At 46.0% G+C, this 27,681-nt stretch overlaps 1 protein-coding gene across 8 annotated transcripts in view; it reads right to left on the bottom strand.

The window, feature by feature from the left end:
* The window catches only part of MYO9A (myosin IXA), a 189,282-nt gene that overhangs the window by 56,454 nt on the left and 105,147 nt on the right, over positions 1–27,681 (bottom strand). For all 8 annotated transcript variants that reach the window (XM_065688147.1, XM_065688149.1, XM_065688150.1 and 5 more), the window contains 2 exons: positions 23,941–24,057; positions 14,340–14,474 (listed from right to left, as the gene is read on the bottom strand). In XM_065688147.1, the coding sequence (XP_065544219.1) occupies positions 14,340–14,474; positions 23,941–24,057 (252 nt within the window). The remainder of the gene's footprint in view (positions 1–14,339; positions 14,475–23,940; positions 24,058–27,681) is intronic.

Raw genomic sequence — 27,681 nt, 5'->3', positions numbered from 1 at the left:
AATTACAGTGAAAAACCAATTTAACTCCCTTTCTTGCTTCACTGCACTCAACTCTGTACCTCACAACATTAATGGTTGGTATCAGAAGGGCTATGAAGAGACCTCAAGCTAGCAGAAATCACTGCTCCAAGACCAGCAAAGCCACAGCATCCTACAGTAAAAGTGAGGATCTGCCCCAGATGCATGCTGAGTAAACAGAAACTATTTATTTTGTATTTATTACCCTGGGCTGCACCCCCAGAGCGTGAGCAGCAGCTCAGGGAGGGGATCCTGCCCCTCTGCTGTGCTCTGGGGAGACCCCCCCTGCAGCCCTGATCCAGCTCTGGGGCAGCAGCACAAGAGGGACGTGGAGCTGCTGGAGCGAGGCCAGAGGAGGCCATGGAGATGCTGCGAGGGCTGGAGCAGCTCTGCTCTGGAGCCAGGCTGAGAGAGCTGGGCTGGGGCAGCCTGGACAAGAGAAGGCTCCTGAAGGGGAGACCTGAGAGCAGCTCCAGTGCCTAAAGGGGCTGCAGGAAACCTGGAGAGGGGCTTGGGACAAGGGCCTGTAGGGACAGGCCAAGGGGAATGGCTTTAACCTGCCCGAGGGGAGACTGAGATGAGCTCTTAGGCAGAAGCTCTTCCCTGTGAGGGTGCTGAGGCGCTGGCACAGGGTGCCCAGAGAAGCTGTGGCTGCCCCATCCCTGGCAGTGCTCAAGGCCAGGTTGGACACAAGGGCTTGGAGCAAGCTGCTCCAGTGGAAGGGGTCCCTGCCCGGGGCAGGGGTTGGGGCTGGATTATGCTTTAAGGTACCACCAAAATAACTCCAAGCCTTGCTCTTTCATAATGATCATTTCCTGAGATAGATTTGCAATTGGATTACTTTGCGATGTTGCCTGCAGGGATTACTGTGAGGCATCTGCAAGAAAGCAGAGTTTAAAAATCGTATTTTTTATCATATGCTTTTAAGGCTTGTGACTCACTCTACAAACAGCAACACCTGAAGTACACCTTACTCCATGTACTGGCAAAAGTCCTACCAATCCAAGCTGCATTTTTACTTCTCTATTGTAAGACATTTTAATGCAGAAGTGAAGAAAACCAGTAAAATATTCTGAGAACTGCACCAATATGATGCACCTTTAGAACAATCCCATTCATCTTCATTGCTGCTTCTGCTTTCAGTTTTAATACGAGCAAAGAACTTTTAAAACATGTATTTGTCAAACTCCCATCCAAAATTAACACGAACTCCACATACATTATTTCGGGAATTAAAAGACCCTGAAGTGCTTTGAGAAATCTCAAAAGGAAATTTTGGCTAAAACCCTCCAAGGTCCTTAATTCAGTATTCGAGACGTCAGGTACCTTTACACCAATGTATTCTCTGTAGGCACAGGAGTTTTTAATGGCCCTAAAGCCCTTAAGGTTCAAGACATAAAACACCCCATTGGAAAAAACCAAAATCATCCTGAAAATAAGGAATAACTCCCCACGATGAATTTTAGTTTTTACATTTTTTACTTTTCTTCTTTGGCTCCTGCTGAGCAACCAGGACCCAGCAGGGATGCAGGATGATTCACAAGCCCCTGCTGAACTATAGGCATTTCAAATTCATATAGTTAAGACTCACTGCATTTTTAGTCAAGTCAGGAAAAAAGCTCCTCTCCAGCAATCAGCCAACTGGAGAAGACTGCATATTTCTTTAGCAAGCATGAGCTTCTCCTGAGTGATTTAGAAGACAGCTGGTGATGCATGCAGTGGTAATGGGAGTCAGCATCATTCATCAACATCTGCTCCTGACAGCCGCTTCAGCGGATGCAGGGTCCATTAGTCCCAGCTTTGCCTGCTCAGGTCTGGTCTTGAGCACCCAGAGAGCAATAAACTTGCTGTGCTGGTAAAGAAGAGCCTTATTTTAGTTGTGATGGTGCATGTTACTTGCCTTACCTATTCAGTATCATGACTCTTGAATTACTTGTATGGGGGCTTTACATTTCTTTTTCCCCAAAACTCACCAATTTTTCAGGGTTTTAAGTCTGCATACATCTAAGTTGGTCACTTACCATCAATCTGCTCCAGCAGTCCCCTAGACATCCATAGCTGCACATGGGATGGTGAGCAGCTGCACAGTGAACATTGCTGTGAAATTCTGAGCACACCATAAACTTCTACCACGACTGAGATCAGAGGAAAAGAACTAAACAGCAATGCCGGCTCCTGGGGTTTTCTTTCAATACACTCCAGTACAAGACCATACAAGACCTGAGTTCAAGATCTCTACTTCTTTAGGCTCAGTTGAAGATGCCCTTGATCATTGCAAAGGGGTTGGACCAGATGACCTTAGCAGGTCCCTTCCAACCCAAACTATGCTAGGATTTTCAGCTCTGATCCAGACATTGCATGACCTGAGGCCAGTCATCAATGTCAGTCCTGGCCTCGGTTTCTTCAGCTGCAGGATTTTGGCTACTTTTCCCTCCTATGCTTGTTTTCCTCTGGGCTGGGTCAGAAACTCTCACTCCCAGGCGGTGTGGTTGTTCCCTACATCTGTTTGTCCACTGCTCCCTCCCTTCCATCCCCAATGCAACCTCTTCTTGTGCTGGCCAAATACTAAGAGGGATTGAAGTCCTCAGCTAATAACCTTTTCCACAATAACTCAGATACAGGCTCTCATTCCAACACAGGCACATTGTAGCAGCAGGAACTATTCCAGATCAATTGCTCCAAAGAAGACATGGAAAGAAATATTCCCCTTATTTCTTTTTTCCTAGCATTTTTCCAGTTATTGGTTTGTTTCCCTTCAGAATCGCAGCCCAGGAGAAATAACTACAGCTTTGTGATTGAGGGATAGGATTCCTTAGGTGTTTGCTGGTCTGCAGAACGTGGTGCAAACTGTCCACATAAAGGCAGAAACTCTGCAGTAAAATCATTGCTGTCCAAATGTGTATGCTAAAAACCTCAAGTTTCAGTTATTAATCTTCTACATTCATCTTTCAATGACTCTTTCTGCAGAATTTAGCTACTTAAAAGCTACTTCCAAAATATTCCTTCACTTCTGAGCATGACGATCAAGTCTCTGCCATCCTTCATGAATCAAGGCTCCTTGCAGAGCACTTGAGCATTAAGGAATTAGATCCAAACAGCATCAGGTTTTTCATTTAAGAAACAGTCAAGATGAAGACAACACAGAACACTTCCAGACTATCCAAACAAACAAAAAACGCCACAAACTGAAGGTTAATTAAAAAACCAGTTTAAATTTATACCTTAATGTAAAACTAGATTATGTTCAGGGGAAAATCCAAATGTCCTATTCCTAAAAGACCGCCTTTCCATCAAGAACGAAACCATTGACATTACCACTACCTGCAAAAGTTTCTAGTGCAGTGAAGTCCAGAGAGTTCTATTTTTGGCATCTTTACTCCCAACAAAAATGTATGGATTTACTCCTGCCATCCCTGGATAGCTGAAACCTGCTCTGCTGGAAGGTGGAGCGATACAAGTTCACTGGAAGAGGAGAGCACTGAGCTCCCAAACTTGGCAGAAGGAATTGAACAAAGACCCCAAAATAAAGATATTCAGGCGTTTTTAGAGTCCAGCAGCTTCATATTTTCCTTTCATTATTGGGTGAGATGCTACTGGTTGCTCCCCAGGTGACCTGTAGAGCCACCAAGAGCAGATTAACGCTTCCCAATTGTGCATTTAGAAACGATTTTGCTGCCGACCATGATGACGCTGGCAGCATGTTAACATTGGCCCTGCACGTCACCGAAGGGGCTCGTTCCACCAGCATGAGTATAATCACTCCTCCAAGGCCATCACCCAAATCTCAGCAGGGTTGTGCTGTTGTGGCTGCTTCAACACGCTCACTGCAACAGCCAGGTCAGCAAAGTTGTGTCATGGGTCTTTCTGACTCGGCTGAAGTCCGGGAGAGAAGGCAGTGAGTGACTTCACCTCGCGTCTCCTTAGCAGACAAACCCCCCGTATATGTGTATAGATACACATCTACTGGTGAGGCTGCACCTCGAATCCTGTGCTCACCTCTGGGCCCCTCACTACAGGAGAGACATGGAGGGGCTGGAGCGGGGCCAGAGAAGGGAATGGAGCTGGTGCAGGGCCTGGAGCACAAATGTGATGGGGAATGGCTGAGGGACCTGGGGGGTTCAGATGGAGAAGAGAAGGCTCAGGGGGGACCTGATGGCTCCCTACAAGTGCCTGACAGGAGGATGGAGCCAGGAGGGGCTGGGCTCTGCTCCCAAGGAACAAGGGATGGGACAAGAGGAACCAGCCTCAGGGTGCACCCGGGCAGGTTTGGATGGAGCTGAGGAACAATTCCTGCCCCAGAGGGTGCTCAGCATTGGAACAGGCTGCCCAGGGCAGGGCTGCAGGCACCGGCCCTGCAAGTGTTCACCCCCGTGGAGACGAGGTCTCAGTGCCATGGGGCAGTGATGGCCTGGGCAGTGCTGGGAACGGTTGGACTGGATGAGCTGAAAGGGTTTTCCCAGTGTGGCTGGTTCTGTGATTCTATACATGTACTTTACTATTGCATTCAACATTTAGAAAGATGTGCTAAGCAGTGAGCTGGCCCATCAGAAAAGCCAGTATTTGTTTGAGATTTTCTTGTTCAAAAGGGATGCTTTTTAGAACTTACAATACTCAGGCTGATCTGGATAAAATGTAATTTGTGATGTTCAAACACACAAAAAAAAAAGAAGATACAAAAAGCAGATCCAGAATTTAAAACGTGTCTCCTCAGAATACAAGCATAAGTCTTCATTAAATATCACACAGCATTATGTGAGACATACCAGCATCTAAAACTTGGGCTACCAAATTAACAGAATGTGGCAGAATAGCCAACATTTTTACGAGATGAAAGGAACCCTAGGAAGGAGACAGCTAAGCACTGCTAAAGAGAAACCCTGCCTGCCTACAACTAACCCCAGAGAACGAACACTGCTTATGTTCCACAGAAAAATGAATTTAAGATCAAAATCCATTTGCTCAGTATCAGGAAAACTTCCCAACTGGGACAAAAGGCTTGATGGAAACACTACTGCTAGGAAAAGAAAACATCTGCAATTTTATAGCTGAATGTGTAAAGAATCCCAGCCTGGTTTGGGTTGAAGGGACCTCAAAGCTCACCCAGCCCCAACCCCTGCCCCGGGCAGGGACCCCTTCCACTGGAGCAGCTTGCTCCAAGCCCCTGGGTCCAACCTGGCCTTGAGCACTGCCAGGGATGGGGCAGCCACAGCTTCTCTGGGCACCCTGTGCCAGCGCCTCAGCACCCTCACAGGGAAGAGCTTCTGCCTAAGAGCTCATCTCAGTCTCCCCTCGGGCAGGTTCAAGCCATTCCCCTTGGCCTGTCCCTACAGGCCCTTGTCCAAAGCCCCTCTCCGGGTTTCTTGTACAAGAAACAAGTTCCATTATCTTTACAGCAGCGTTGGATCGGCTCCATTCTCAGGACTTGATTTTGTGCTACACCAAACAGAAACACCCTCTAGTCCACAGCAGAATTAAAGGTTTATATATCTTGAGTGGGAGAAAATACCCCTGAGCCCAACAGCATCTGGGAGGTGCTCTACACATCCACACATGCTCTATTATGAATTCTTCCATATCCAACCATGGCCAACAACAAGTTAAACCAAACGCTAAAAAACAGGATTAATGGAGAAAGCATTAAATATGATTTTTAAGCTCATACTTATTTACAGTATTGTGCTCTCTGGGGGCTGTTGCTCCCCCAGATCATATGGTGAAGTGGTGCTGGAGGGAGTGATCAGCGCCTTGAAAATTATAAGAGAAGGGGAGCATGGAAACCCAGAGAAGAAATGAAAGAGGAGAGACGTGATCAAAACACAAAATAAAAATCATAGCAAGTCTTAGAGCCCATCTGTCTCAAAGCACAAAACTGAGGGATTAGTAAATGCAGACTGAAAAGCAGTGAAGAAATCAGGCCTGAGCACAAAGGATGTAAGCTTTTCTAAGATAGATGAGATTTGTTGCCCTGTGATGGAATATGAGAAGTACAAAATACGCCATGATTTCAAGAGGCCTGGAGTGTGTTGGGAATTCGTTCACACAGCCTGAAAGCTGAGAGCCACACCAATATCTCAGCATTTCAGTGCCCAGAAGGCAGATGTAGGGTTACGGAGGGATACTGCCTGACAATTGGGAAACAGCCCCAGAAAATAACATTTAAAACCCAAAGACACAGATGATGCTCTCACCTCTTTCCTGGGGATGATGAAAGTTGATTGTAAAGAGAGGGGTGAAACGTAGTATAGAATCCTAGAACCATAGAACAGTTAGGGTTGGAAAGGACTTTAAGATCATCCAGTTCCAATCCCCCCTGCCATGGGTAGGGACACCTCACACTAAACCATCCCACCCAAGGCTTCATCCAACCTGGCCTTGAACACTGCCAGGGATGGAGCACTCACAACCCCCCTGGGCAACCCATTCCAGTGCCTCACCACCCTCACAGTAAAGAACTTCTTCCTTATATCCAATCTAAACTTCCCCTGTTTCAGTTTTAACCCATCGCCCTTTGTCCTATCACTACAGTCCCTAATGAAGAGTCCCTCTCCAACATCCTTATAGGCCCCCTTCAGATGCTGGAAGGCTGCTATGAGGGCAGGCTATGTAGTGTTGTTTCAGCTTTTATCAAGTCTAATTAGGAAATTAAAGCATATTAAGTAGAAAATGTAAAACAAAATGGTTGCTTATTTGCATGGAACAATGTGCAAGGGGAATATGGCATTTCCTCCCCAAAGCATGGCAATGCCTGCTTCAGGAATGCTCAAATAAATTGCAAGAGCAGAGGAAAACCCCATCAGCTCATTCACCTCCTCCCAGACGGCGCTAGATAAGCCCCAGGAGATTATCTGCCTGAGGCTTTCACTATCAAGGCATAGGAAAAACCTTCTTTACACAATGAAAAATCCCCAAATAAAGTGGGAAATCAACTGAAGTATCCATTTGTTCCAGGGTAGCTCCACGTGGGAATGCTTCCCATCGTGTTCCTATCATACAAACTCATGTAATCCAGGGCCATACACTCCAATGTGATCAACAGGCAGATACTTTTGGATGTCTAAATGTATATATTTTGCCTAAACCCTCGCGCCTAAACAGACGAGTGTGAAATTCCTCACTTCTTGACTCTAACACCGTCTGCTTCAGCTTCTGGCAACATTTGCAAAGTGAGAAACTCGGAATTAAGCTTCCTTCCACGTCTCTCCGGCCCAAACTGACTTGCGCAGCTTCAAATAATCTGCAAATATACTTAAAAAATGATTAAAGTCAATTCGACAGCCACAGCAATATAAACCTTTGCAAATACAAGCTCAGAGCCGCCAACCCCAAGCATACGAATTGCTTCTGTCTTCATTGCATACCCAGTAACAAGGTAACCTCAACCTTGCAACGCATCAGGACAAACACATACCTCAAAATAATGCCTCAAAAAGCTCAAACTCAAAGCAGTATTCTGCACACTATATTGAAAACCTTCCATGAAAGAACGTAATATTTAATGTTTTAAAAATTACCCTAAAATAGGTCATTTTTTTATAATCAACTAAAGGAGTTAAACCTTATAAAACCTCCTTTCTGGATGTGTCTGTATAAGTATGTATGTATCCTAAAATCCATTTCAGGGAGCTTGAGAAAGCTTTTCCAAGGCTGGAAATGGCAGCAAGGCATGGGGAAATCTCTATCCAGGAGAGATCTGCCCAGCATCCAAGAATTAATCCATCCCATGGAGGATTACTTGCTTGCTCAGCAAATGCAGGCATCTTCAGCAGAATAATCCCACTATAATTTGAGAATTAAAGTGTGTTTGGAACGACAAATCCTTAAAATGGGAAAACTTTATTATTAGAGAGTTCCTGAATGAACAAGCCCAGTGTCTACTTTGGTGCCGGCGCTTCTGCACTGCAGACGACACGGATGCCTTAAGTTCCCGACATCCCTCCAGAAGGGAATGGCAACACTTTCATTTATGAACAAGGATTTTTATGTCTCATCTCAATTTAAGCAGAAAAGGAATTTATACACACAGCCATATACACAAAAATATAAAGGTAACATATATTGTTTTCATCATTTGCCCACAGGCAGAGCGTATATAAATACGTATCCACAGGCTCCATAAATACACCATCTATAAACAGGTTTATAAGCTGCTCTATTTAAACCATAACGTCTGGCACTGCAGGGGTTCTGACAAACAACCTTGCCTTACGTTTCTTCTGCTGCCCACTGTAAGTTGCAAACCACTTACGGAGGGTTGGCAGAAGGCTTTGAAGCAGAGGTGCTTCTTGAGAGGGTCTTCTCCTTCGAGGTGACTCAATTGCTCCTCAGCAACTGGCAAGTGAATTTGCTTTTGTTCTGAGGCTGAATCTCCCCAGGGAAGTGGTGGACCCCACAACACTGGACACTCTTAAGATTCAGCTGGGACATCCAGTCTAGGTCATGCTTTGCCTAGAAAGGTTGGACCAGATGATCCTTGAGGCCCCTTCCAACGTGGGATTCTATGATCCTCCCATCCCCTGTATGTACGAAGCCTGAGATTTTAATTTATTGCGATTTGGACTGTCCATCACAGAACCATAGAACGGTGAGGGTTAGAAAGGACCTTAAGATCATGCAGTTCCAACCCCTGCCATGGCAGGGACACCTCGCACTAAACTGTGCTGCCCAAGGCTCTGTCCAACCTGCCTTTAAACACCACCAGGGATGGAGCATCAAAGAAAGTGTTTTGAAATAGTAGGTTCAGTCCAGTGTTTCCTGTCTGTGGCTGTACATGCTCCATCCATCTCCGAGCTCATATAGCTCCCTGTGCTTCAGTGGCAATGGTGGGTTTGTCATAAACTACATTTTGCTCTCAAAATGGGGCAATTCGTTTTGCTTGGTTCAGCAGGCAAAATACATGTTGCCACGGTCCCATCCTTCTTCCCAACCTGCTCTTACAACAGCCAGGAGAAGTGAGAGCCTACAGATGCTGCGTGACACGCTGGCAGATTTGTTTCTTGCTATTGAAATTAAAAAAGGAAAAGAAATAAAGGGACTAGGAAAAGAGCTGTGGTCAGAATGGACAATCCAGTTCTGTCCCAGTATGACTTCTTTTTTGATGGGTTGAAGCATTTTAGAGGGTTTTTGAGGTTTCCTACTCATCTTCCAGTTCAAACCAGTCTGGGTTTCTATGATTCTGTGTTATATAGATATTATATATTGTGACTCCTCATCATCTGGAGAACTCCAGGAACAAGGGGGTGGTAAATGAAGCCCCCCTGCACCCTGCACAGCATAAGAGCCGTGTTTCACTTCAATCCTGGAATTTGAAATCTTCCTATCCTAAAGATAATTCTTAACTCTAAGCATCCTTTCTTCCCTCTCCCCCCCCCAAATGTGAGTTACATATGATGGTGTATTGCCAAATAATAACTCAACAACTTGTGCATCTTGTTATTTCTCCTGCGTGTCTTACGGCACACAGCTGATAGCAGCATTTTTCAGAGGGCGTCTGCTCATCTCCAACAAAACCAGGAATCTAAACCGATCCTCCCAGTCCTCAGTGGTTGACTTCTGATGGCTGGCAATAAAGAAGCAATAAAGAGGCATTCGTGCCTAACCAGAGTGATGACATACAAACCCACCCTTACTGGAAGAAACTGAAATAGGAGAAAGACCCTTTTTATCAATTTATGTTGAATTTACGTATTATAGATGCTCCTATTTTATTTTCTCTAGATGCCATGAAAAGTGGCTAGGGACAGAGGAGCATGGCCTAAGAAACACTCCAAGATGCTTGAAAGCATCGAAGACATCACAGTCATCTCCCAGACTGAATAAACAACCTATCACCAATTTCTATGACAAATCAATGCTTTTCTGTAATCAATCCACTCCCACAGCAAGGAACAGATTGTTTTAATGTTCATGATTTAGTCTGGACCCTCAGATTTCTCCACCTAGGGAACAGGACCAGTAAAACCTATAGATCTCCCTAAATATTTACTGAGCTTTCGATGCTGAACAACCATTTTGTAAGGATGAGTTATCTTTATGGAATTAAGTTTCCCTATCTGAGCAGGCCAAGCTTTGCTGGCTGGGACATCAACTCACCAGGGACCCCACCAGAAAACAGACTCTGCTCAATACCTCACCTCAAGCCAGTTGATCACATTCCAAATACTTTTTTCAGTCTCAACCCAGTTATTCATCATTTTTTAAAACAAAAGGATGTCCTCGAAACCGAGGTTTGGCAGGTAAAGAATAGATAGAGAATGGGGTAGTAAAGAACTTAGAACAGCAATGCCTGTGGGATGGAAAGCTACAGGATGAATCATAGAATCACAAAATGGTTTTAGTTGGAAAGGACTTTAAGATCACCCAGTTCCAACCCTACTGCCATGGGCAGGGACACCTCTCACTAGAACATGTTGATCAAGGCTCTGTCTGACCTGGCCTTAAACACTGCCAGGGATGGGGCAGCCACAGCTTCTCTAAGTAACACGTGCAAGTGTCCCACCACCCTCACACGGAAGAGCTTCTGCCTTATATCTAACTTGAACTTCCCCTGTTTCAGTCTGAACCCATCACCCCTTGTCCTGTCACTGCAGTCCCTGATGCAGAGCCCCTCTCCAGCACCCTTGCAGCCCCCTTCAGACACTGGAAGCTGCTCTGAGGTCTCCACGCAGCTTCTCTTCTCCAGGCTGAACAGCCCCAGTGTTCTCAGCCTGGCTCCATCCGGGATGTGCTCCAGCCCCCTTATGAATTAATAACTTCTCAACTTTTGCAAAGCATCAGCTGAAACAGGGAAAGGTGAATGAGGGTAATCGAAAAGTGGAGCATTGAGTGAGCCTGAGCAGGGATGGGGGAAGATCATTGAGGTCTAAGATAACAGGTTGGAGAATGGGATATATTGAGAAATAAAATCTTTTATACCTGGCCTTCAAACTACCAAAGATTCAGAAACCTGGGGAAACTCATATCATGGGTATGATGTTACTGGTGATCTCCAAACTAGATCTTCACCTGGGTGTTATTTGAAGGACATCTGAAGGTCAGGACAGCTCTGGGCTTTTCTGCTCTGCAGAGGAGGCCGCTCGAGGACAGGGGCATGGATCAGCCACCAGGGAACAGAGAACCACTGCTGCAGTGTGATGTTCTGATAGCACCTAAGAGTCCAAGAGCTATGGGGTCATCTTGCCTGGAGTCATCAGCCCAAGGAGAGATGAAATCATGCTGCCTGCAAAGCTAAATGTGTCTGCATTCTGTGTGGAGCTTGGTGAAGGACACTCCATCCTCCTGCCACACAGAGCAAGCACTGCGTCAGGCAGCACCTGCAGCCACTAACTACAGCCCCTTATCCAACCTCCACCCCACAAACCTCTGAGACACACAGGGAGGAGAAAGTCACCCTTCCTACGTGATGGGGCAGGCTGCAAATTGTTTCTTGCAATAGCAGTCTTTCTAGATTAAGAGTCATTATCAGTCCCAAACCAAGATTTGCCTATACAGAGAGGCCAAGATTTATAAGCCTGGGCTTTACAGCCTGGTTAGGGCTTGTCTTCCTTGTACTATTCCATCAATGCTGTCATGAACCACCACTAAATCTTCCTTAGAGATCCGGGAAAGAAGAAAGTTACAAAGAAACATCAATAATTCTCTTTATCCAAGGCAGAACTCTCACATTTGCCATTTTTTGCCTTTTCCTCCTATTTTACTACAAACAGCAGGCAGAGGGACATTATCCTTATTTTCATGGTCGGCTCAAAGAGAGGAGGTTGCTACTGCAAAGAACTTTGCATGCTCTTGGTGCACAACATGACAGCAGCTGTATTTATAGGAGGCACCAGGCTGAAGCCAGACTCCCGAGGATGCCTCGGGCAGCTGTTTGCAAGGACAGGGAATAGTGTTGTGTTCAGACAGCAGGTTTAAAAAGAGATTCACCAGGCACATCATATTAGATTTCACCAAGAAGAAGAGGCAAAGAAAGGTTCAAATAATCCCACGCCTTTGTGAGATTACTTTGTGGTAGGTATTCTGGTTTCCATAACATCTGCATGCCACAGCAACACTTACATCATGGTACGCACCAACATAGCCATGAGAACACTTTGTGGTTTTACACACAAATTCCATTGCAGTTTTTAGCAAATACTTAAATTTTCTCATTTCTTTTATCGGAAGTGTCCACATAATTCAGAATCCTGTCTTCAGCCTCCTGCAAGGTTTGGAGATACAACAAGCCTATCTCTGGATGCAGAAGAGGATCCACTTCACGTGCCCATCACCAACTTGTTTTTCAGCCACCAAGACACCAAATAGTCCCTTGTAAAGCCACAAATATCTCAGATAAATTCACAATGCAAAGCAATAGAACTAACTGTCATCTTGAGACACAAAATCAACTACTTAGTTTTCATCTGCAGACTGACAGCTACCATTAAAAAGCAGATTAATCTTTGGGCCACCTAGGAAGGAAGGATATTCCGAACATCCAAGATCTGAATATGCATGATCTGTTTTCTTTCCATCAAATCCACTCCTCCACATGCAGCACGTAACTCCAAGAAGAGGAAAAGTAAATGATTGAACCATGTAAATAATTCAACCAAGAATTAGTGCTCATGCAGCTGTACAGCTTATTTATAGTTATAGAAAGCAAACTATGTAGAGACAGCAGTATTTTCCCCAAGCAGAGCTTGCAGTGCTCCAGCCCCAGACAGATGACGTCCTCCTGCAGCAAGAACTGGAATGAGCCCTTTGCAATTGGATGCCTCCGCAACTGCTTCTCTCATCCATACAGCAAATCCTGACTAATGACTTCATGTGCTTGACAGATTTATAGGAGAAAACTAATTAGGTCATTGCCTAGAAGCCAGTCTGAGGAGAATTACAGATTGCTGCAATCAGGAGCTCTGCGTATACCCCGGGCTCGAGAAGGAGCACTGACCTGCTAAGAAATCCCAGCCCAAGCACAGGAATTCCCTTATGGATGACAGCATCTTGGCTTGCCCCTGTGAAGCCAGCTGAAACCCAAGTGGTCTGAAGTCCCACCCCACTGCGGTATCATCCAGCTTTCAGCAAGGGTCCTCCCTCCCCAAGTCTCTTCTAGAAAAGTGTGTCTTTATAGAAAAAAAAAGCTATACTGGCTTTGCAATGGTCTTTTAGTTTGCATTCTTATGGCGGAGAACAGTCAACTAGACCTGTTCCTAGAAATACAGACAGGTTTTTCTACTAACTGCTCAGAGCAGGGTGCAGCAGAACACAAAGACCAGTTAAAAAACGGAAACAAAATGGTTTTGAGCAGCTCTGCCCCTCTTCTTGAGCAAAAACAAAACCCCACCAACAAAAAAGAGAAGCATCGAACTCCAGATGAAATATCCCCCAAATGATCCACTCAGGGTTATAGTGCTTATCTGTGACCATCCTCATATTTGAGTGGGCTTCTCTTTCCGACTTTTCAGATCTCTTGCGACACTGCGGAGGCCCAAATGAGACTATCAGGGTTTCTGGGAAGGGTTGGTTGAATTCTTTGATCTCAGCTGGACTTAGGCTGCAGAGCGCAGCCCTATCGAAACTAAAAATAAGGAGCACTTCCTTTGACCTCACCCAAAGAAGAATTTCACCTGAAGGCAGGGCATGCAGGCTGGCAGGGAAAAAAAAAAGGCGTTTTGAAGGTCTATAGCACATTTACTGTATTATACAGCTCTATTGTTTGTTGTGCATCCATGAAACATGTTTAGCAGTTATCTTGTGCCACTTGTTTTTAGATAACAAATTTTGTTTGGAGAATCCTCCTCCCGTCCTAATTAATAGACTATACCAGCCTGTGTACATGTTACCTGCTGAATTAAGGGCTGTTATTTGTGTTACCTCTCTCTTACAGCACATTCATCTGAGGCTGGAAAGCAACACACAGTCTTAACAAACCGAAAGCAAAGCTTAAAGTCCAGCCTTTCCTAATCTGCCATGGCTGTTGGAGGTCATAGGGATCTCAAGTCTGACCTTGGAGAACATGTACGAGGGTGACATTTCCTCCCTCCCCACAAATGGATGAGCCCTCTGAACATGTATCAAAGAGACAAAAGAGCAACAGTCAAGGTCTTCATGATGTTTGAGGACACTTGTATCCCAAAACATTTATTTAAACCCACCAAATCTCTGGCTGGATTTTATTTTGCAATGAGGTAGCAATAAGTCATATGATAAATTAGAAGTTAAAGTTGAATAAATCAGTGCACAGTCTTTAACATAAGAGAATTAAAGGGATAATTTAAGAACTTTATTATTGGTGTCCCAAACTCACGTCAACACTCATTGGCATCAGAGAGCATTTCTAGACTTACCTGTTCAAGTTTAAAGATGTGTTGGTTAAAGTAGTGCTGCAAGCGCTCGTTGGCAAAGTTAATGCAGAATTGCTCAAAACTGTTGTTTTCATAGTCTTCAAACCCAAAAATATCAAGTACTCCAATAGACAGAGTCTGCAGGAAAAGTAAGAATGAAGGTTAGAAACAAACCACAGAAAGTAAATAGATTATTTGTACATAATCAAAAGCTTTCAGGTGGAATTAAATATACTTAATAGCCAGACTTTTAATTTTTACTGGAATTGCCAGTATTATGGCATCTGGAAGACTTCGCCTACATCAGAGACGCAACACGGAACTGCAGATATCAGGCCTTTTTCTAAAAGAAAAGTAATTTAAGAGTTGGTGTACTCTTTAATTTATAGGTAAATTGCCATCTTTGAAGAAACCTGATCCCAGCTCCAAGTTATTCTATTGGATCTAAGACAGTATTTATCTTTTGAGGGGAAAAATGGGGATAGGGTTGGGAAAAAAAGGCTTACACCATGAAGACAGTCCACCGAAACATGCCTACAAGGTGAAGAGAGGGTGTCTGAGCAAGCACACTCCAGCTGCAAGCGTCCCAAAGAAAAACCTTTGCATGCTGCGAGCACGGCATGCTGGGAACACAGCAGGGTTTGCAGGGAAATAATCCATGGCAACAAAAGGAAATTAAGTCTGGAATTGCCTTGAATGAAGGTCTCTGTGCAGGGAAGGGAACCAGGCCTCATTTCCCATGGATGCTGTCTCAGAGCCCCAGGCTCTGGCACTAGGACACCAGAAATGCTCTACAAGACCAGCCCCACACTCCACCCAGCCCACCATCCCCAACCACGGCAGCAGGACATCCCATCCTGTGTGACAGGTTCACCCCTCCTATTTGAACTAACTGAACATTGGTCCAGGCAGACACTCGGCAAGCAGCCCACACTGAAGTTAATCCTATTGTGTGAGGCTATCAGAGAGAACTCAGCACCAAAACCCCAAAAAGAACAGTCTGGCTGGACACCGGGCTGATAAGTGACTGAAAATGCATTAACGTGGAGACCTTGGTGTAGCTCCTATTGTCTGAAGGGGGCTGCACGGATGCTGGAGAGGGACTCTTCATCAGGGACTGCAGTTATAGGACAAGGGGTGATGGGTTCAAACTGAAACAGGGGAAGTTCAGGCTGGAGATAAGACAGAAGCTCTTCCCTGTGAGGGTGCTGAGGCGCTGGCACAGGGTGCCCAGAGAAGCTGTGGCTGCCCCATCCCTGGCAGTGCTCAAGGCCAGGTTGGACACAGGGGCTTGGAGCAAGCTGCTCCAGTGGAAGGGGTCCCTGCCCGGGGCAGGGGTTGGAGCTGGATGAGCTTTAAGGCCCCTTCCAACCCAAACCAGTCTGGGATTCTATGATTCTATGAACACAGCAGAAAATCTGATGAAATATCAGCTACTTGACACTATAAATACCTGCAGCTATTAGGGGCCACTGAGTTCTCTCCATAGCAGCAGGCCACGTGGTGGTGGTGATCTCTCCCCTTGAGCAGGGCTGCTTTACCCCTCGAGGCTGCGAGATCCCTGAGCTGACACCAGACACTGATGGGTTGGTAAGTGACACTTTCTGCATGCATGTGACATTGAAGCTACATAGAATCATAGAATAAACCAGGTTGGAAAACACCTTTAAGATCATCAAGTCCAACCTTTACCCCAAGCACTGCCAAGACCACCACTAAACCGTGTGTGTGAAGAGCTACCCATCTAATTTTGTTTTGAACCCACTGACACTAGTGACACTCTGATCCCTCCCAGCCTATCAGCCCACCTTCTAGAAGTCCATGATATAGGTGTGTTTTTACTAAATCAGCCCCTAATAACATAAGGATTTTGTGAGTTACTGTTCTAAATTGCCTTTTTTTCCACCTCTGAGGATTTTCCAAACCTCCACCATATCCCACCACAGCCTTTTCTCCAAACTGAAGAGCTAAAGCCCGTTTGGTCTCCCCTTTAACTCACAATGACCTCAAGATGCTCATCAAGATGTGAGTGCACCAAGGTTTTCTATGCGCCTGAAGGACACATGCACAGAGAGCTCCACCAGCAGTTCGCTCGTGAGCCATGCTCCCGGGTCTAACCAAAGCCACCTCGCACATACACAGGCTCTGCCCATACCTTACAATTAACTGAATAAAACAGTAAGAGAGGTAAAAGCATTAGCACTGGCCAGATGAACCAAACCTCAAGCAGGAAGCAGAAACACCTCAGAAGAACCTGAGAGCTGACAGGCACTCTGGTTTTAATTTTATTGGTCTTACCTGCACTCTGGATTACCTAAAATGACCATCCTAAGACCAGCCTAACTCCACCACCAGAAATACAAACCAGACTATCCAGAAGTCTCTCTATGCTGCAGTTTGTCTGTTTTCAACAGATCACATAAAGTGGGAGGAAAATATTCCTTCTGTGCTCAACTCCTGACCAGGGAACCACCTACAGCTGGAAGAGACCCAGTGGCTGTGGGCAGAGCAGCCACCCAGGTTGTGAGTTGGAGCTTGGTATGATCTGGATTTTGGCTATCGGAACAAGTGAAAACAAAATTGAGAAAGCATAGAAGCACGATAAGAATCCCACCCATTTTCCCAAGAGGTCTTCGGCTACTTTATCTTTCATCCAGGCTTTTCTCCCTACTCCAGGGCCAGACAGACTCCACCTCCTTTCCCCCACCCATGACATGACATGGATAACTACTGAAGGTCCTTGGCCAGCTTCCCGCAAGTCTGCATCACTTGGCAAAACACCCATGAGAAGCAGTCATTTGACCAGAAGATGGAAACTGGGAAGCCACTGGACCAAGGAATGAGCCTGGCAGAGGGATGTGCTCTCACTCGCTGCTTCCCAAGGGTTAAGCTTCCTTTTCCTGCTTGTCCCAATAAACATGGTAACCCTTTTATGCACAAATACAGTCATAAATGACACCCTAACAAGCAGAAATCTTCTGCTTCATCTTTTTTGTTGGTTTATTTTCACTAGAATCCTTCTTAAACTTGTTGTTTATCTTTTATCTATGTTATATATGGAAAAAGTGACGATGGCAACAGGACAAAACATCTTTTTCCCAGCCACAATGTGTAAGTAAATCCCCACTGCTGCGCAAGCTTTTCCCTACAATCCACAAGAGCTCCCTAAAATTACCCTACATAGAAGTCTCCATTGCACGACATAAAAGCAAGACTTAGAAAATAAACCACTCACACTTCCAGAATGCTTATGGAATTACCGGAGTTATCTATGGAATAGTCAAGTCCCTGCCACTGGACATAACTCAGGATGAAATAGCTGAGCATAAAACCCCCTCCCCCTTTTCTTCAATAGTGGTTCATTTACTGTGTTGAAACTGCTACAAAATGTATCTAAATGTGCATACAAAAAAAAAAAAACGTTTATATGGCAAAATAGAAAAGTTTATATAGCAAAAAATCTGCTATTTCAGATAGAAAAGAATTCTATTCAAGTGGTATTTTAATGTTGTCTTCTCATATTTTTTTGCTGGCACCCAAAATTCAACAAGCTCCAACGCGTAAAATGCACAGAACTACAAAACTGTTGGGTTTCTGCAGTTTCACACTGCAGAAATCAGGGAAGAGCTCTGCAGAGGATCAGGTCTTTGCCCTCTGTCATTGGAGGCAGCAGCACAGAGCTCCCAAAATAAAGAGGTCAATGCATGCAAGTTGGTAAAACCGCTGAAAGTGAGAAATGGGGAATTTATGGCTATTTTCTGCTTTCTAGCCAAAAAAATCTCATAGCACCTATGCCAAAGGGTCATAGAGCCGCACAGATCTACCTCTACAGAGTCATTTCTCATAGCAGAGTGAAAAAACCTTCTTTCTATTGAGGCATGTGGTAACGGAATTATTTTGTTAACCTGCCTGAGCAAAGCCTGGGATCTGGCTGGTTTTAAGTTTGCAGCCCAATATTGAATATAAGGAATTTCATATTTATAAATCTTCTAATACTTCAGTTTTAAACCCACACTTTGAACAAGCACCATAAGGATATCATGTGAAGTTGGACCATAATTTAGACCTCAACTAGCCAAGTCTAGTTTATGTGCTAATGCTGTTCCTTTATCAAAAGTAACATTTAAAATGAACAAATATGCAGCGTGGATACACCTGAAGCACAGACTGTATCACCACTATATCAAACCTGCACCAAAGCTCCTGTTGTTTAAAGTGTAGGTCTACAAGGTTCTTTAAAACCTGGGTGAACGCTGGGTTAGTGAGCACTTTCTGCTTGAGATGATAAAGAGTGACTTCATGTTCTGCTAAAAATGTCACAGCCGTGACATTCAAACACCGAGCACGAGCTTTAACAGCCTTTGGCAAACGATGGTCTCAAAACTACATGCTCCCCAATTCCCAAACCATCAGTAAATAGTGATCGGTGGAGCTGATTTATGTCACCCCAGATGCACCCTGCTGATGTCATTCCACCGCGGAGGTAGATCTTGGCAATCACAAATACGTTTGCTTCAGATTCTGGGAGAAAACACTGTTATTTGTTATTTTTGTACTTTTAATCTTTTTCAAATTTTTTAAATAATTCTCTACAATATCCTAAAACCAACACTGTAAAATAACCCCCAGAAACACACAAAAAACCCAATCCAAAATCCATCGCTACTAAATCTGAAAGGACTATTCCAATTTACATCATCGCACTGCACGTGATGACCTATTCCATAAAGTGAGAAGCAGTGACTTGCTACAAATTTGGAAGCTGAGACCTAAAACTAACGAACAGATGTGCACTAAATCCGTTGTGTGTTCAGCAATTCCTCTGTTTCGGGTCAGAGAGCCAAGAATTAACTAGTTGATTAAATTTAAATGAATTTTCTTCATGGCCATGAATTCTTCATGAATTCAACCATGAATTTTCTTCATGGCCATTAATTTAGATGAATTTTCTTCATGGCCATGAATTCACATTTACCATTATCACTACGTAAAGCAGCACCTCATCTGAAAACAGCAGCAGGGTTATTTAGGAAGAAATTAAAACAACTCTTTAGAACCAAATGGGAAAAGCTTAAAACAAACCTTGGAAAAAGTCCTTTTTAGTCCACTACAATCTACACTATATAAACATTTTAAGCAATGAGATGGACTTCTAACAGTTCTTAACCTTATTTATGGAAGGGGAATTAAATAAGAGACTCTCTGAGGCTTAGTAACCTAGTTCTCAAGAGGAGGAAAAGTTTCCAGCCTCATTAACAAAGGTCAAATTTCAGTTTGTAGGGGATCACGAGAGCACAAAAGCTAAAGCGATAGAGAGAAGACCAAGGAAATGGAGTCAGAGTAAAAGTGATGCACAGCAGGACTGCTATGAGCATCAAAGAGCCATATCAAATAACTTATTCACAACTTGGTTCAGAAATAATATGCCAGAAATCCTGTCAGCAAGCAAGATAAGCCAAATCCCACTGTGTTTTCCAAAAATAATTCGTTGTACATTTAGCTGAATTTGGATATCAAAGGTCTGCTTTACATCTTCCAAATACTTGTTTGAAAAGCAGTGGAAGAAGGATGGCTGGATGTTTGTATTTTTTATCCAGCTTCATCTTTTGATCTTCTCCTTGCTGCTGACATCAAATAAACACACGTATTGGGATATGAAACTTGTCTCCATCCCCATTGTCCCAGGTCCTCCTAGGATGTGGACTTGGTTAGAATCTAGGTCATCTTCCCACCTGTCACCAAACCACCCAGTCAGTCTTCCAGAAATGAAATAGGTTTAACTTGATATAAACAGCCTCCTCACCAAATCAGTCTGCACTGATGAATCCACCACCAGTTTGGTTGAGCATGAGTTTGGTCAACGTGGTTGTCCTGTGGGGCTGGGGCAATGCCGTTTTGTCCCAGCAACAGGACTCTGCCGGAGCAGAGGTGGCTGCGTGTGTTTCCACAGCACGCAGAGCTCTCAAACCCAGATTTCACGTGTGTGCCAAGAGCACACCTAGAAGTACTTGTCATTTTCTGCAACCTCCAGCCTTCACGTCACAATCCTTGACTACTCAAAGCCAGGTTAGACAGGGCTTGGAGCAAGCTGCTCTAGTGGAAGATGGCCCTGCTCATGGCAGGGGCTTGGGACTGGATGAGCTCTAAGGTCCCTTCAACACAAACCATTTTATGATTTTATGATACGATATTCATTTTTCTCATCAACTCCAGATGCAGTTCTCCTCCCATATGCACTCTGAATTCAGATGGGTTGGGGTCTTATATTACTCCGCATAACACAATTATCATGTAAGAAGCTGTCTGGCAAAAATCCATCATTTAACCACCTTCTGAGCCTTCACAGCCTACAGGATCATTTCAAAATCTATCTTAAAGGTCAGAGGAATACTGGTGGCAAGTGTGGGCTGGGATTAAGCCAGGACATTTGCTGCAAGGTGAGTCGCATGCTGCTTACCCACTGCAAACTCAGGAGTCAGGAATCTTTCATGGTGAGGTGCAAGACTCTATTTCTCTATTATAAATCAGAGACTCGGTGTGTTTAGGACATTTTGGTGGAGGGAGCTGGCAGATGCCAGCAAGTAGATGTCATCCAAGTGCTGAGATCTTGCCTTAGAGCAAGGATCAGAGATGCCCCTTCTAGTCCACCTTCCAATTACTTGCTGGTGTTGCTCAAACTCAGGACCACACATGGGAGATTAAGAACCACCTATATCCTCATTTGGGGTTCCTGCAAGGAGGAGCTGAAAAGGATTTCAAGGACTGTGAAGTGGTAGGAAAACGCAAATTAAACATCAGCAGCTTGGTCCCTCCAGGTCAGAGAAGGGCAATGACTGTGGGCTGGTGCCGCAGCAGCAGCCACAGAGCCCGGAATGCCCTCAGCTGCTTGTTGGCAGTGACGTTATCCCCTGAGGGCAAAGGAGCAGCTATTCCAAGCTCTGCCAGGTCCAAGCAGGCGCTTCTCCTCCCTCTGTGCTGTGAGGACTCAACTCGGGGGCTAAAGGAGGTGATGTTGTACAACTTGAGAGCAAGCTTACTAGTGAATGTTTAACAAAGCTGCTCTGCGCAGCTCTCTGCAATGCACATAAATGCTCTTCTTTAACCTCTCTACCTATACAACAGGCAGGATTCACGCATTCCCATGATTTCTGAGGCCAATGTTCATGGAAGTCTCTGAAGACAAACCTAATTACTCTCCTGTCCTAGAAGTACAGATTTCCTGGTACTCTGTGCACTACCTCCCTGTTCCAGAAAACCTGGCCCATGGACAGCCCAGGAGCGACCTGACAGATCTTGCCACCAGTCTGAGCCTGCAAATTCCTACCACTCCGGGTCCTGGGGGTTTGCCAGCGCTGGCGGATGTGCTCTTGTGCAAGGGCAACAGCATTCCCAGCGCCTGCTGCCTGACCTGGATCTTACTGCAGCACCGCGTGATCCTGGGCAAAAAAAGTCATAGAATCACAGAACCAGCCACATTGGAAAAGCCCTTTCAGCTCATCCAGTCCAACCGTTCCCAGCACTGCCCAGGCCACCACTGCCCCATGGCACTGAGGCCTCGTCTCCACGGGGGGTGAACACTTGCAGGGCCGGTGCCTGCAGCCCTGCCCTGGGCAGCCTGTTCCAATGCCTGAGCACCCTCTGGGGCAGGAATTGTTCCTCAGCTCCATCTAAACCTGCCCTGGGGCAGCTTGAGGCCGGTTCCTCTTGTCCCATCCCTTGTTCCTTGGGAGCAGAGCCCAGCCCCTCCTGGCTCCATCCTCCTGTCAGGCACTTGTAGGGAGCCATCAGGTCCCCCCTGAGCCTTCTCTTCTCCATCTGAACCCCCCAGGTCCCTCAGCCATTCCCCATCACCGCTGTGCTCCAGGCCCTGCACCAGCTCCGTTCCCTTCTCTGGCCCCGCTCCAGCCCCTCAATGTCTCTCTTGCAGTGAGGGGCTCAGAGCTGAACACAGGATTCGAGGTGCAGCCTCACCAGTGCCCAGTGCAGGGGCACAACCATTGCCCTGCCCCTGCTGCCGCACTGGTGCTGATCCAGGCCAGGATGCTGGGGGCTTCCTGGTTGCCTGGACACAAGCTGCTCATGTTCATCAGCTGTCAATCAGCACCCCCACGGGTAAGAAGACTGGGAATTAGGAATTCATGAGATGATACAGGAAGACGTGGAAGGGGAAGGTGGTTATGCTGTACAGGAACATCGGCTGGAGGCAGCAGAGGGTTAATATACAGTGGCAGTGCTGGAAAGCAGCACGAATTTGGGTTGTTCTGGCTCTTACCTGCTGAGATTTGAGGTTGGGAATCAAAGTTTAATGGCCCATAAACACCTACCGTTGTGCCCTGCTATTCCAGACATGCTGACTAAGCATTGCTGTTCTAGTCTCAGTTTGTATTTAAATATTAGGCAGCAGAGGATACCTTTCAAAACTCATTGGATCATTAAAAAGAATTAATCGGTATTTGAGATGCGTCTCCTTGTCAAAACAAATCCACCTTTTCTGCTTCACCAAACACACAAACAGGGCTGTGAGCTCTCTTCCTGACAGCTCAGACAAAACTTTGGATGACTTGGAAACAAGAAATCAGGAAAGAACACAACGTTTTTGGTAAAGCATTAAACAGAGCGAGAGGAAGCCTGTGCAGCCGGAAGACACGATGGATGGTACTTGAACAACCTCTCTTCTCAGAAAAGCGTATTACCAAATTGTCTATGTGTGCATTATTCCCAGCCTATAATTACTCTCCACAAGCATTTCTATGGAGTTAAATAAAGAAGCAGCTACACTACAAGCCTCCTACAGCATGATTCAAATATAATGTTAGTGCTTAGCAACACAGTCCTCCTTTTGGCAGTTGTGGCTTCAGCTTGGATGTACAACCCCCCCTCTCCCTCCAAAACAACACATGCTGCTGGCCCATGCCCAAAATTCCCAAGCCAAGGGGAGCTGGCGAGCTGCAAGAGCACGCTGCATGGATGCATCCATACACTCATGTGTTTTGGGGTCAGCATCACCCCAGTGTGACGAGCATGGATGAATACATGAGGTTTTGGAGGGGATGGCTGCAGCATCCAGTACCTGCTATGACAAGAAATGTCATGTTATCCCTTCCACCAATTCTTTGGGAAAGCGGCACTGCACCGCGCCAGCTTTGCGCTTCCCTAATCTTAGTGTTCTGCTCATTATGGATGTGGTATCTCAGTGCTTGCTGACACCTCCTCTAATGATTTTTATGGAGTAACTTCATCAAAACACCTCTCATCAGCCAGATTTCCCTGTTCTCCCCTCAATTATATACAGCCCTATAGTTTTACACACAGGGAGGAAAATGATTTGGCATTGCTCCTGGAAGGGGTGGGGGAACAGGCTTTTGTGGCTACAACAAAACCTCTTCCTCAGCGGCTTTGAGGATATATTGTTTGAGGTGCTTCACCCTTCCCAGCTCAGCAAACGCCACTTACAATAATGATGTACTCAGTCTAAATTATTAACTGGGGAAAAACGAACTTCATGTGAAGCAATTTGCTGCTGGGAGCTTGGGTAATGTTTTATCCCATAGTTACCTATTTTAAAAGCACAAGAGTGTAGCCAGAAGAGCTGGTGAGACGTTACCTTGGTGCTTTCCTCCATATCCTTTGAGTTGAGGAGCGCATGGTTAATTCTGAACACTATCCAGTCGAACAGGGCACTGTACAATGATTTAGCCATGGAGTTCCTCACAGTCACAGCCTGAAAGAGAGAAGAAAAGAGGTAATTGGAAAGGATTCCTGCTCTGCACTAAAATGGGTTTTGCTTCTCAAGCTCCCACATCCAACATTCATATTTCTCCCTCGCCAAAGCTTTTGTTTGCTCTTTGAATTCACGTCACATAAACCAGCAGTCCTCACACCATCAAGACTTGGTTGCAATCCCAGGGCCAGGAGATGTGCCCGTCACTTTAGCTCACTTTCCTTTGGTGCATTCAAGCGGATGACGCACAAGATCACACCATAAATCCCACCACTGGCAGTGAAAGGTAAAAAAACCCCAAACGTATATATATATTTAACATATAAATTTCATTTCATCAGGAACCTGGAAGAGTTTATTCAGAAGGCAGGAGGGGGGTGGACATTGCAGAGCAATGATAGCAAGTGATGCGGAAGCACACACTGGGTCAGGCCGTGCCTGCCACAAGCAGAAGGGTTACAAAAGGCAAAGATAAAACCCCTGCAGTAAATCTAAGAGCATTACTGAAAACATGAAGTTTTCCAGGTACTGCCAATGGGAGCTACAAATCAGAGCAGGGAGATTCACTGCTCCTCCAACAGCTCTCCTGAAAGAGGAATAATACCTCTGCAGAAGGGCCAAGCCCACCATGCTGCTCACAACACAAAGAGATTTTGCTTGATCAACAGTGATGAAAACCAAGATGAAATGAGGGTACCCCGGTGTCACTATCCCAAACACGCCTGCCTGGGGACAGGCACCTACACATGTAACTATAAAGCAGTAATTCACATTTAAGGGCTATCTTGGTTCTTGCTGCTTGTGATCAGCAGGCTGAGAGAGCTGGGCTGGGGCAGCCTGGACAAGAGAAGGCTCCTGAAGGGCAGACCTGAGAGCAGCTCCAGTGCCTAAAGGGGCTGCAGGGAACCTGGAGAGGGGCTTGGGACAAGGGCCTGTAGGGACAGGCCAAGGGGAATGGCTTGAACCTGCCCGAGGGGAGACTGAGATGAGCTCTTAGGCAGAAGCTCTTCCCTGGGAGGGTGCTGAGGCGCTGGCACAGGGTGCCCAGAGAAGCTGTGGCTGCCCCATCCCTGGCAGTGCTCAAAGCCAGGTTGGACACAGGGGCTTGGAGCAAGCTGCTCCAGTGGAAGGGGTCCCTGCCCGTGGCAGGGGTTGGAGCTGGAGGAGCTTTAAGGTCCCTTCCAACCCAAACCAGGCTGGGATTCTGTGATTCTTCCTTGATTTAAATCATAACCTTGAGCTGGCCTGCAGTGCTGTGGCACACACTAATACCTTACAGTACCAGCCATGACTGTTGTATTTCAGTTCCCTTTAGCCACTCTAGAAGAATAAACAAGGAAACAGAAGATTCACACAGAACAACTTCAAGAAAACCCTGAACTAGAACAAATCAGTGGCTTGTCACTCATTGCCTTGAAATCCTTCTCACCAGCTTTCCCTTCATTTACATCATCTGCGCGGCCTAATTTCTTTGACCCCAAGGAAAATAAAGCTCCTGTAGCATCATTTATCTTCTACTAGCATTTTCGCACCTCTTTTCCCTTGAACTTTTTGTGCTGGCACCTTCTAGCACGAACACAAGCTGTTCTGCCAACGCTTTCTCTCCCTCTTGAATTGCAAGAGGAGAAAGCAGGAACATGGTCCCCCCTGATGATGCTCACAAGCTCACAGTGTACAAAAGCCTTCACATGCTGCTAACCATGGCTCAGTAGCAATAAAACACTGTCAGATAAACCACAGTGCAAGTATCATTCCAAGCTATTGCAACAATTAATGAAGAATTACTCGCCCCCAAAAACCATTGCTACAAACCGAACCCAGGTGTGTGATGGAAATGCATGAGCAAGAGGATGAAGAGGATTTGTTACAGCCTTTAAAAGACTGAGTGTGAGTTTTGAAATGCCAGAGTTACCCAACAAGCATTGGAAAATGGCTGCATTTAGGAATACAAACAGATCTCCTTTGCAGTAAGCGGTTTTCTTCCCCTTACTGAAGGAAAGCTTTTGGGAAGGTTTGCTTGCAGGTTTCATTACAGGCAACATGGGCTGTCTGGGACGTTTTCTGCTGTTTTCTTTTTTACATTTCCTCAAAATGTGGGAGAGTATTTCAGTGACTGATAGAAAACTTCACAACCACTTCTGGAGCCCATGCTCCAGCTCAGCCTGATGGGAATGGATAAAGCTGGGAAGCAATCAGTGCCACTGTCACACCAGAAAAATCAGACTCTAGGGAAAGACAAAGGCCAAGACCCAAGAACGTTTCCTGCTTTCATAACCATAGAGCCACAGCCTGGTTTGGGTTGGAAGGGACCTTAAAGCTCACCCAGTTCCAACCCCTGCCACGGGCAGGGACCCCTTCCACTGGAGCAGCTTGCTCCAAGCCCCTGTGTCCAACCTGGCCTTGAGCACTGCCAGGGATGGGGCAGCCACAGCTTCTCTGGGCACCCTGTGCCAGCGCCTCAGCACCCTCACAGGGAAGAGCTTCTGCCTCAGAGCTCATCTGAGTCTCCCCTCGGGCAGGTTCAAGCCATTCCCCTTGGCCTGTCCCTACAGGCCCTTGTCCCAAGCCCCTCTCCAGGTTCCCTGCAGCCCCTTTAGGCACTGGAGCTGCTCTCAGGTCTCCCCTTCAGGAGCCTTCTCTTGTCCAGGCTGCCCCAGCCCAGCTCTCTCAGCCTGGCTCCAGAGCAGAGCTGCTCCAGCCCTCGCAGCATCTCCATGGCCTCCTCTGGCCTCGCTCCAGCAGCTCCACGTCCCTCTTGTGCTGCTGCCCCAGAGCTGGATCAGGGCTGCAGGGGGGGTCTCCCCGGAGCACAGCAGAGGGGCAGGATCCCCTCCCTGAGCTGCTGCTCATGCCCTGGGGGTGCAGCCCAGCACCATCAACCAACACCCCAAGTCCTTCTCCTCAGGCTGCTCCATCCGGTCTCCCCCAGCCTGTGCTTGTGGTGGGGACTGGCCTAACTCAGGGCAGGACTTTGCCCTTGGCCTTGTTGAACTCACCGAGGTTCGCATGGTCCCGCTTCTCCAGCCTGTCCAGGTCCTTCTGGATCCCATCCCTTCCCTCCAGCGTGTCAACTGCACCACACAGCTCAGTGTCATCAGCAACTCGCTGAGGGTGCTCAATCCCACTGTCCATGTTGTCAACAAAGACTGAGCAACACTGGTCCCAGTATCCCTGAGGATCCCTAAGGGGCACCAGTCACTGGTATGGGACTATCTAATGCAAAGATGGCATTGCTAACGCAAAAAAGCTACAGCACATGCAGCAGCGCATTTAAAATAAGCACTTAAACATTCACTGCTGTATTTATTGGGGGATTTCTTTATTCCTGTGTTTATTATCCTACTTATATTAAATGTGATTATTCTCTGAAATATATATATTACATCTCTATGGCTTGTCTTTGTGTACAGAATCAGAGAATCACAGACCGGTTTGGGTTGGAATGGACCTTCAAACCTCATCTAGTGCAACCCTCCGGCAATGAGCAGGGACATCTCCATCTAGATCAGGGTGCCCACAACCACATCCAGCCTGGCCTTAACCACTCAACCACAGCTTCTTGCCTCTTCTGCAAGTCTCATTTCGTGACATTTCAGTGGGCCTGAACCGTGGCACTCATCAAAC

Source organism: Lathamus discolor, chromosome 8 (genome assembly GCF_037157495.1).
Source record: "Lathamus discolor isolate bLatDis1 chromosome 8, bLatDis1.hap1, whole genome shotgun sequence".
Taxonomy (NCBI): domain Eukaryota; kingdom Metazoa; phylum Chordata; class Aves; order Psittaciformes; family Psittacidae; genus Lathamus; species Lathamus discolor.
Note: the sequence above shows the minus strand (reverse complement) of the source record. Positions and strands in the feature narration are given on the sequence as shown.